The sequence below is a fragment of the Gavialis gangeticus genome, unplaced genomic scaffold (assembly GCF_001723915.1).
Source record: "Gavialis gangeticus isolate Ggan-Ray unplaced genomic scaffold, GavGan_comp1, whole genome shotgun sequence".
NCBI classification, from domain to species: Eukaryota; Metazoa; Chordata; order Crocodylia; family Gavialidae; genus Gavialis; species Gavialis gangeticus.
The window spans coordinates 6469146-6479731 of record NW_017729018.1 but is presented as its reverse complement, the minus strand read 5'-3'; the positions used below and the strand labels follow the sequence as shown (position 1 = coordinate 6479731).

Genomic DNA, 10586 nt, shown 5'->3' with positions numbered 1-10586 from the left:
CATTGCAGGCTCATGTTCATCTTGTGGTCAATGATGACCCCCAAGTCTCTTTCTTCCGTAGTGCTAGCCAGCGTAGCACTGCCGAGCCTATAAGGATGCTGCAGGTTTTTCCTCCCAAGGTGGAGAACCTTGCATTTTTCGGTGTTAAACACCATCAGGTTCTCGTCCGCCCATTTCCGCAGCCCCGCAACCAAGCACTGAACTCCTTCCCAGGATGCCCTGCTGGTTCATGCTTCCCCCTTAGGCTAAATAGCTCACCCCCAGGCCCCTGGCTGGTGACAGCAGCATCAAGTTTCTTTTCGCCTGGAAAAAAATGTGTGCTTTCCTCTGGTGTGATGCCTGCGTCTCCTGCACCCCCTTCCTGCACTGCAGACCCCGGGTCCCGTGGCAATGGGGCCTGGCAGGGGCCGTGTTGGGGATGATGCCCGGGGCCAAGCCACTCGCTTACGTATCTCAGCGGGGATGCTGAGTTCCAGCTCCTGCAGCGTGTCACCGGGCCAGGCCTGCAGCAGCTTGGTCACCTCCGACCTGCCGCCCAGCCCCCAGGGCCACAGGCTGAAGCGGGGCATGTAGGTGGTGAAGTGGGTGGTGAAGCCGGGGTCACACTGCAGGCAGCCCCATGTGACACCCAACGCCGCCGCCACCCACAGCCCCAGCAACCACCGAGCCGTGCCCATCGCCTCCGCCAGCCCCGCTGCTGCCGCCGCCCACGGTTCCGGGCGTCACAGAGCCTGGGTTCCGGGTGGGGCCACGGAGACGCTGCTCCCCATGCTCACCCCCCTGTGAGCCCCACTCTACCCGCAGGTGGAAGCCAAGCACCCGCCAGGGGATGGGTGACTGGTGCCTCCCAAATCTGGGGGGGGCACCAGATCGCCAAAGGGGGGGTCCCCCAGCAGCTGATAGCCAAGCCAGCGGTGAAACCAGAAGTGCACTTCCAGTTTCGCAGCTGGCGCTTCCAGGGGGTGCATGGCCAATCTCAGGGGGTCATCGCCTGGCTTCGTGGCTCCTTAGCATTTCTTTGATTCCCGTGACCACCAAGGTGGTTTTCCTACTTTGGCAGGGGAAAACCACTTTCTCGGCCTTGGCCGAGGGAATGCATAGTTAACTTCCCACTTTCACTTCCAGTGGGAAGTTCTCGGCTACACGCGGACTTCATGGAAATAGGAGACTCTTCCCTAGCTTGTTTCTGCAGCCATATGGCTGAGGGCACGCAAAACTCGGGGCATCCGAACCCCCAGCCTCCGGGCGTGGGCCTGCAAGTAGGATGCCTGCCAAAGGACAAATCCCCAGGAAGCATCTGAAGCCCCAGGCATGGGTGGAGGATGTCTGCCGGTAGTAAGGGCCACTTCTGGTTCTGGACTCTTGGATTTGGAATTAGTTTTGGCTCATTTGGCCCCGGATACAAATTAAGTAAAAAACAAAACCCAGAATTTGGTGAACACCCATGGGCTTGGCAGATGCTGCCTCCAGAATTATCCCACATTTTGCACATTTTTGCTATTATTAAGGATTCTGGGTAAATGCCATGCTCCCCCAAACAACACCACCTACATACGAGCATAACAGAAATAAGTCCGAACAAAGTAACTGAACTACTTTATACTAAATCCTATATGTTGTACTGTAACATACTAGATATGATGCTAAAATAGAGCCCACCAACATAAAAACATAACTAATAGAAATATGGTAGTAAATGCAGACATGACTCGATGACAGCGTCGTACATAAATCCACAGCAAAATCAGATCTAATGTGAAGGTTCACTATTATCGATGGGGCAAGGGTTGAAACGATCGCCCCAATGCCTTAATTATGGCCAAAGCCATCAGAACCGGTGGCAGAGGGGATCTCTTTTATTAGACCAAGTAGCTTTTTGCAACTAAAAAAACCCAACACGACATTCTTGATTTGCAAGCTTCCCCCCTGCATCCAGCGGAGGAGATGGCAAAAGATGGTGAAAGTCCTGGGCAGGCGTGAAAATGTGTGTTATTACAGTGTAACCCGCAAGATCATCCTCACTCCGGTGCAGCCGGCTCCCCGCCCCGCGGGAGGAGCCTGCGGGCGGCAGCGCGGCCCCTTTAAGAGGAAGTAGGGCCGGCGCGGCGCGGCGGAGGCGGAGTGTTGTGGCGCGCGCGCGGAGCTGGGGGCGACACACGCAGAAGTTGCGGGGCGCATGACGGCGGCGCGGGACGGGCCGGGACTCTTCCGCCAGCGCCGGGACTATCCCCGCGGGCAGGTCAGGTCAGGGCGGGCAGGAGGGGGGGTGTTGCGCCTCACGTGTGTTTGCTCTGCCTTTATGGCGCTTCAGCGCTTACCGCGCTCGCACCATATAAGTAACGTGTGCAGGGCCTGGGGACAGAGCAGCAGATGGGGGGCTTGGTGTGGCTGGTTTCCCAGTGCCACGTGGGGACATGGACCCCCTTGCACTGGCTTGGGGCAGGCCCGAGCGAGCGGTGCCATGGACACCGTGTGGCATCAGCGGCAGGACGTGGCTCGGGAGAGGAACCTGGAGATTTCCAGCAGGAATTGGGAGCTGGGGCTTCGCGAGTTCTCGGCACCGGGCTCCGTTACTTTTCCTTCGGGAGAAATGGAGGGGGAAAGGAAGGGCTGGCGTTTACTGTGGGGCGCCCGGGGTCGAGAAGCGCTGGTTTGCACGCCGTAGGACAGCTGTGTTGGGCGGGTGTTTTGGGGGTGTCTGCGCGTTTGTTTTCAGTTAGTCGCGAACGAGAAACGAGACGGAGGAGTCTGCGTTTCCTGCGTGGTGAAGACAAACGCATCTGCTTGACTGCTGAGCTTGCCGGCTCTCGTGCCACCGGGTTGTTTAAGGTGTGCCTCGGGCTGTCGTACCTGCGACTTGGGTTTATTCCTTCTCCTGAGCTCCCGCCTCCCCCTTTGAATCTGGAGCGGGCGGAGATGGTGCGGGTCAGCGGGAGCAGCGCTCGCTTTCAAGCTTGGGATTTACGTCTAGGCGAGTGTTGGCTACCTCGGTAGAAGATCCTCCATCAAAGTTTGGGACAACTCCCTCCCCTGTGTAGTGATCAAAAAGGAAACCTTCTCTCTTAATAGCCCGTGCTTTAGGATTTCTTTATGTAAAACGAAAAAAAGAAGAGCCACTCTCCAAGCTGTAATTTTCCTTCACTGCCAAGTTTCGGAGCAGAGGGGATTTTTACTAGGAGATAAAATTCCCCAAGCCATCTGTTTTTATTGGGCCCAAGCGATAGCGTCTTGCTTTCTTCCTGGTCAAAGGTTTGGGCTTTCTCCCAAGTCTCTGCGTGTATTTATGAACCAGTTTCTCAGAACAGTGTAAATTCCATATCTTAGATGAATAAAACAGAAAGCGAATCAATCATCAGACTTGGCTTTGGACGGTCACGCGCTTTTAACATTTTAAAATAAAGCAAGTTGTCTGCATTCCTGCCAGATTGGCTCGGGATCGGCCTCCTGTGTGCTGGGGTGGGGAGGGCTTCCTTTTCAGCTGGTGATTTCTTGGCTCGGGCCGAAGAGCTAAGTCGAGATCCAGGCGTGCTGAGCAGGAAGTTATTGCACCGTCGTCTGGCACATGCATCGGGATGGGGGGCCAGCACACAAAGTGACGTGCTAGAAGCTGTGCAGTCGCATTTGAGCACTAAACTAGTTCACTTCCAGCTTAACCCCTCTACTTCTTTGTGTGTAGGTTGAAAGCAGACTCCACGTAGTGGTTAGTTGCCAGGTTTCCCGGAGTGGCTCGGGCTGTCGAGCAGCACAGCATTTTCCGGGCTCTGTTTGGCTCCCTGGCACAGCTTCCTCCCGTCCCAGCCCGGAGAATACTCCCAGCGTCCGGTTGATCAGAAAAACGGGGAGTTTCTGCACAGAAAGCATGTTTAGCCCACTGTAAGAAGTTTGATCTGTATTGACAGTTCGTGCTATTTTGCAGCTAATGCTTTTTTTTTTCTTTTTTTTTCTATAATTGGGCCAGAGATCTCTAGGGCAACAAGTAAACAAAGAGGCAATCTTTAAAAAGCATCTTGACACCTGTCTTGTTGGGGTCATCTGATCCCAGCGGTCTTTCCTGCCCATGTGCAGGGGATCTGTAAGGTCCCTTCCAGCCCCTAAAAACTATGAAAAGAGTTCCCCTGGTCGGGGCTGAAAGCAAACCCTTCTTGTAACCTCTCTGCACTGACCCCAGCAAGCCCAGTGCTTGAAGTTCAGACTCCTGAATTAGGGGGTCCATAACCAGTTTTGCTGGAGGTTTAGGAGATTATCTTTAAAAATGTGCGAGATGCAGCTAATGCTTTCAGTAAAGAACGCACCTTTGGCTGGGTGTTTACCTTCAGTTCTCTATGGCCCTTGGAGGCAATTATGTGAGGCTTTTGTTGTGAGTGTGTCTGAACCTCCCTCCAGAGCTGCTGCTCTGCTAAAAACACTACCCTGCTGCTGCTGAAATGACAAGGGGCCCTGGATAAAATTGCTGCTTTCTTCCTTGCTGCATATCTGAGATGCACCGGGGGCAGGAGAGGTCGCTGTTTGTTGGATCCGCTGGAAAAGAGCAGATGCTGCAGAGACTGTACGTGTGCACTTTGAACAGTAGCTTTGTAGAAATGTGCTTGGCTTGCGCGTCTCCTAAGTTGTCTGTGCGAAAAACAACATCCAATTAGTTAGAGTGGCAAAAGGTCTTCATGCAGACAAGCTGCATGCGTTACAAAGCAGGGCGGGCAGAAGAGTATTCAGCTGAGTTGATAAGGACCAGCCTTTATGCCACTGTTGTTTCACAAGGTAAACCCTCCCCTAGTGCCACTCCACTGCTGCTCTGCTTTCAGCTTCATGCCCTGTGCTCCCTGCCTGACCTACTGCTCTCTGTCCTATCTGTTGCTGTGTTCCCAGCCCCCTTCCCCGATTTCCTGCATACCACACACAGGCCGGCTGTGCCCCTTGTGGTACATGTGCCACAAACTGGGCAATCATGAGTCAAGTGATACCAGCACACGCCCTACCTTGCATTGTTGTGGGGGGTTTTCAGTGATGTCATTAATTACATAGTACATTGGTGGAAATTTTCTTTATGTATACAAGCCATAAGGTGCCTTCACCCCATTCTGGCAGCATAAATGGGTCTGTAAGTGTGCACGTAGGTGGTGCTCCGAATACATCCTGTGCTGGTAGCCTCCCCGGCTGGTGGTGCTCCATTGCAGCTTCCAGCTCTTGATATAGGGAGTGGATTCGGGGCATGTGCCATTTGTACCGTGGCTGTATTTGGATGGGTATATTGCCTTCCTAGGATGCAGGGAAACCAGAACATTAAAACAGGGATGGCACAAGGCCCAAATGCCCTCAGAAGACAGGGAGTGCACTGCAAGCCACCTTCATTTTTCCTGTCCCAATTGCAGTTTCCCATTGGTGCTGCTGCTTTTGGACTCTTCAGATTGAATTGTTTGGTAGGAAGTCAGATATTAATTGCTGCAGAAATTGTTCTAGGCCTGGCGGTACTTCTGTAAAACTCTGCCTAAAGATAAATGCATGAGATCAGTGCTGTATGTGGTGATTATAAAGGGGAAGGAGAAGAGCAGGCGACACAGCGATTTTCTTTTGGGGAGAAACGCACAATATCATGGAAAGTGCTATGAACCAAGGAGAGAGGAAGGATTGTCCCTGTGTTGTAAAGGGGTGGACCTTGCTGCTGGTCTCTTTCAGAGCCTGGTCTGCATAAGGAGATCCGGTCTGCCAGTCGGAGCAATATATGAGCCTGTGGTATTGACTGGCTAAAGCACCGTATTGACTAGACCAGTGTTTCTCAACCCGAAGTGGGTCACAAGAATATATGAAAGGGTGATGAACAAACTTAAAAGATGGATTCTCTTTTAAAGGGGGAAACGGTGGCTTTCCCTTTGCAGGCTGGCAGAGTCCCAGCCTCCGAGGGGCTGCTTGGGGTCCCCCCATGCCCCATACACCCACCCTCTGCCCCACACACTGGGGGCACTGGGTCGGGACTGGCTCTCGATGTTTACAAGTGGGTCCTGGTGCAAAAAAGGTTGAGAACCGCTGGACTAGAGGAGCTTAAAATGAAAATATTGGGCATCTATACAGGTGCCCGACACCTGCCCCAACCTGCTAATGGGAATGCAGGGCACAAACTCAATTAATCGAGTCTAATTAACGTGTTCCAGCAGCCTCTGCACCAGGTATTCAGGGTCTAAATGGCAGCGGGGGCACTTTGACTGACTAAAGCTCGTCAAACAAGCTTTAGTCAAAGCGCCCCCACTGCCGTTTTGAAATGTGGGATGCTGAATATACGGGACGCTCTGGGTGTTTTAAATCGAGTGGCTCCCAAGATGCTAATTAAAATGTTCCTCCCCCCAGCATGTGTAAAGATGCCCATTATGCTGGAGAAGTGTGATCCAACCTAACTGCTACTTGGAAAAAGAGTTTAGAGTTGATAAAACTATGCTGTTTCCCTAAAATCGTATTACCCGTGGCTACTGAGAACAGTACAGTGACCCATGTCTTCTGAAATCAGCTGCAAGGCATATGTATATCATTTTAATTGGGCATTTTGCCTCTTGCATCCTTCAGTGAGGGACAGAGCCAGGTTAAAGGAGAGCAAAAACCCTGTTTGCTCACAGGTTTCAGAAAGGTGGATCATTTGTACCATGAAGGGGCACACGTGTTCAGAGTGCTGGAGGCCACCACCTGCTGTTTCTTGCCCTAGAAACACATGTTCTCATAGCACACCTGTCCATCTTCCAGTGTCATGAGCCAGTCTGACAGCTTAATTTTGCATCTGTAAGGCCAGCCACAGCTTAGCTCTGCCTTCCCACGTAGCCATGACCCAGTCGCTAATGCACAGCAGGAGTTAATTCGGCTTTCCAGAATGTACATGCGTCTAACCTACCAGTGGATGCGAATATTGGTTGATTAAAAATCCTCTTTGTACATGGTCTTAAGTAACAATCACAAGTATAGCAATCAACATTTTCTTTTTTCTTTTTTTTAGTTTTGAAGGGAAAGTTATATTAACACTTAACATTTGAGCTAAACTCTCCCCCTCCACCATGCAAGAATGCTCCACAACTGCTTGTCACTTGGTCTTGATCCAAACTTGAGAGCCTGGCGTAGAGTGGCTGTGGTATGTTTACAGTCCCGTGAGCTCTCTAGACATCCCAGCAGCATGTGAGAGCATCTTTTAAACAACTGTCACTGCTTCTTGGGGTTCCTGCTGTCTGTGCAGTGCATCCACAGATCCAGCATGAATGGAGTATCACAGCCCTTAATCTTGGGACGTAGGGTTGCTGGAGCTGTTGCCCTTTGCTGCAGCGTGTGGCAAGGAGTTCTGCCCCAGGTTATGTCACTAAGTCTCTTCTAGCCCCACCCTGGCTTGATTTTTGTCAGGCATTTTTTGCCATTAGCAAAACTAAATCGGTTTTACAATTTGTTTTGATGCAGTCGCCTTTCATGAGGAAAGGGAAATTTAAATTGCACATCAGATCGTGGTGTTACTTCCCCTTTCTTGCATGCAGTTGGATCAGTTCTTCATTCTTGTGGTTCAAAGGACTGTACTGATTCTAGGAGACCCTGTTCCTTGGAAACCCCAGGACAAGCATGGGGTTTTCATGGTTTCCCTCTTGGGCTGTCCAAAGAGTCATTGCTTGGATCTGGAGGGGGGAGGGGGACACTCTGGACTGATCATGAAGGGGCTCTTTGTTTGATTGAGCATTGGGGGCTGAGCAGGTTCACAGATCTCCGGTGTAGCTCCATATTTGCTATTGGTGTCTCAGAAAGAAAGACAGGAAATTGCAGCGGTGAGTAAAACCGTATTTGTCCCTGTTTTAATTACCGTATTACCAGCCGGTGCAGCCACGCAGACCCCAGCGGGATCGCAGGACTAAATTCTGCTATGTTCTCTGTAATGTTTGTCTCTCTTTCCCAAAGCTTGCTATGGTTCCTCACGATCTTCAAATGCCATTTTGCCCCTCTGAGCAGATGCTCTGGTTGCGGAGGAGAACGAGAGCAGTGATATTTGGAGTGGTACTAGGCCAGCAGTGAATACCTTGGCTCCCCTTGGTGCACGAGCAAAGTGTTCACACACCGTATAGTGATGGCTGTCACTGTCTGAGACAGCCAGTGGATTGATTTATGTTGTGCAAGTCTTACAGGCTACTGGAAATATAATAAGGCTTTCCTCTTTTATTTTTATTTTTTTCAAAATTTTGAAATGCCATAAAACTTTTTACCAAGAATTAAACAAAAATAGATGGAAACGTCGGCGCCTTGGAAAATCTACTCCAAACGGACAGTGGCGCGGTTATAGAGTTTAGAGGAGTTGCAACAAGTTTATAGGAAAATACTGGCATATTTCCAGTTAGAAGTAAGTGAATTCCTGCCAGGCAGGAAAGTAACCTGGGTGGAGGTATCATTTAACAAAAATTACGAATGGTCAGATTTCTGCCTTTCTAAACTCTTTCTTTTTTTGGCTCCGATGCCTCCATTACTGTGTCTGTATTCTATACTGAATGTTGTTTTTGGTCGCTTCCGTATGACCAGGTTCATTGCTACATTTGCATAGCGTTGCTTTTAAACCCTGCGGAAGAGTTGTTGTGGGTCTACTCCGTTAGCGTAGTTGTGCAGTGGAGGAATGAGTCGGCTTGTGCTGTGGTCAGCACGCCAGATAAAGCTATGGTCCGTCCTCGTGCACGCTGTAGCCTGATTAAATGTTGCCAAAAAATGGCGATGGGGTAAGTTATTTCTGTCGGGGGTGAGTGGGTGTTTCTTGACTTTGAATGACCAGCTTCAGACTTTGGCTAGTTGTGCAGTCCTTCAATAGATACGATAAGATTTTTTGGATATATGCAGTTATGGGCCCTCTGATTATACCTTTCACATGTTCAAACAGGACCTCCAGCATCCCTGCCTCTTCCTTGTTAGAATTGGCAGAGACCTTCTCAAACTTGTTCGTCCTAACCTGAAAATCTCCCCTACCCCATGATGATCTCACCTGAAATCCTTCCCTTCCTCCCACGCTCCTTCATACTGCAAATGGTTTGAAATTTCCTGGACTTTTTTGCACGTATATCTGCCGATTCACTGGGCTGGGCGAAAAAGTACTTTCCCTTCTCTCTGCAAGTGCTGTACAAGCCTGGCCTGAGCATGTACGGATGGCTAAATCACCACAATTATGAACTGCTGTGCAGGGATTGTAACTTTTGGCTGAGTTTTGTATACGTGTTAAATCTAAAATGCTTGTCCAGTGGAGTAGTTTTCCCTAAAGGAAAATATTTCGACCAACAACCTTACTGTAAATCTGTTACTCACTGGGAGATTTACTTGAAGGGCTCCTATGTGAGTAAAGCAACAGGATGTGAGCTGCCTGAGCTGTTGGGTCACTTGGAAAGGAAGGGAGGGGGCAGGCACGCCTGCAGCTACTATCTGCCTCCCGCAGTCTGAACTTATGTGGTAAATACTGCATGAAACAACCCTTAAAAAGGGAAGCTTTCATTTTGGCCCTTAAACACTGGCATAAGACTGTCCGGCAAGCAACCGAGGAGCCCCACGATGCAGGTAGGAGCTTGCTGCATTTCTTCAGGTGCTTGCTAAATCTCTGAAATGTTAATCCTGCGTGGGGACGGTGCGAGGGAGGGAAGACGGCACTGTATGTTGCTCTGGATGGTGTTCAGGAACTGAAGGAAACAGTGTGCTCTGGGCAGAAGGTCCTGTGTAGGCGGTGGAATCCTTAAGCATGCCGGGGGAGCTGACTTCCTGAGCTGATCGGGGCGGGTGCCTACCAAGGATACCACCCCTGTTTCGGAAGGGGGAGGAGGTGCTTTCCAGGGTGTGATCGCTGAACCTTTGCTATTGACATGCGAAGGTGATGGTTGGCAAGTTCGAGAAGTGTTCAGACTATGGCAGTGGCTGCTGCTGCTTGCTGACTTCTCCAAGCTGAGTAGCAGCCGGCCAGCCTGCGCTCAGTGGGCACGTCTACATGTTCCTTAAGGCGCAGTAGTTACTGGGATGTATTTGGTGGCTGTGTTGGTCTGAAACAAAAATGCAAAACTCTTGGTTCAGAGATGATGCCTTTTATTAGACCAACTAAGAAATCACAAGAAAATGCTCTTTCTTTGCAAACTTTTGGACCCCCTCCCATTTGTCAGTCAAATCCAAGATGGTAAAAATCCTTCGGTAGAAAATAAACTTCGTTTTGCACGGGGGAACTAGGAGGCTGAAAGTCTGTTCCTGTGGGTCTGTGAGTCTTGTGCGAGTTGCTCCTTGATGCACATTTAGTTTAGTACTAACTAAATGCGCAGTAACTACAGTTACAGCACAGTAGCGCTGGCGCAGAGGTTGTTTTTGTGACGCTTACTGTGTAGTAGCCTAATAACACGGCGCAGTAGCATATGCTGACGGTTTTGGACGGGCACGCTACTGCGCCGTGTGATTAGGCTGCTGCTCAGTAAGCCTCTCGTGCGGACGCGGCCAGTGCGAACAGCCTCATTCAGAACAAGGCAGCGTGGCACCTTCTTCAGCTTAAACAAGAGCAGAATCTGGCCTCGACGCCTAGCAAGTAGCTTTCTGCATCTGTCTGGCACAGAGTCCTTTTTTTTTTTTTTTTTTTTTTT

The 10586-nt window shown here is 50.4% G+C and overlaps 2 protein-coding genes across 3 annotated transcripts in view; one reads left to right on the top strand and one right to left on the bottom strand.

The window, feature by feature from the left end:
• IZUMO4 (IZUMO family member 4) overlaps positions 1-677 on the bottom strand; it is a 16590-nt gene extending 15913 nt beyond the window's left edge. Inside the window, exon 1 of the mRNA XM_019513133.1 lies at positions 449-677. Within this exon, the coding sequence (XP_019368678.1) occupies positions 449-677 (229 nt within the window). The remainder of the gene's footprint in view (positions 1-448) is intronic.
• Positions 678-2126: 1449 nt separating this feature from the next.
• The window catches only part of MOB3A (MOB kinase activator 3A), an 18509-nt gene continuing 10049 nt past the window's right edge, over positions 2127-10586 (top strand). Inside the window, exon 1 of one of the 2 annotated variants that reach the window (XM_019513318.1) lies at positions 2127-2239. Coding sequence is in view for 1 of the 2 variants with exons in the window: in XM_019513317.1 (XP_019368862.1) it covers positions 9438-9531 (94 nt within the window). In the remaining variant the exon portion in view is untranslated. Of the gene's footprint in view, positions 2240-9428; positions 9532-10586 lie in introns of those variants that run through there. The other variant, XM_019513317.1, reaches the window with a different exon arrangement.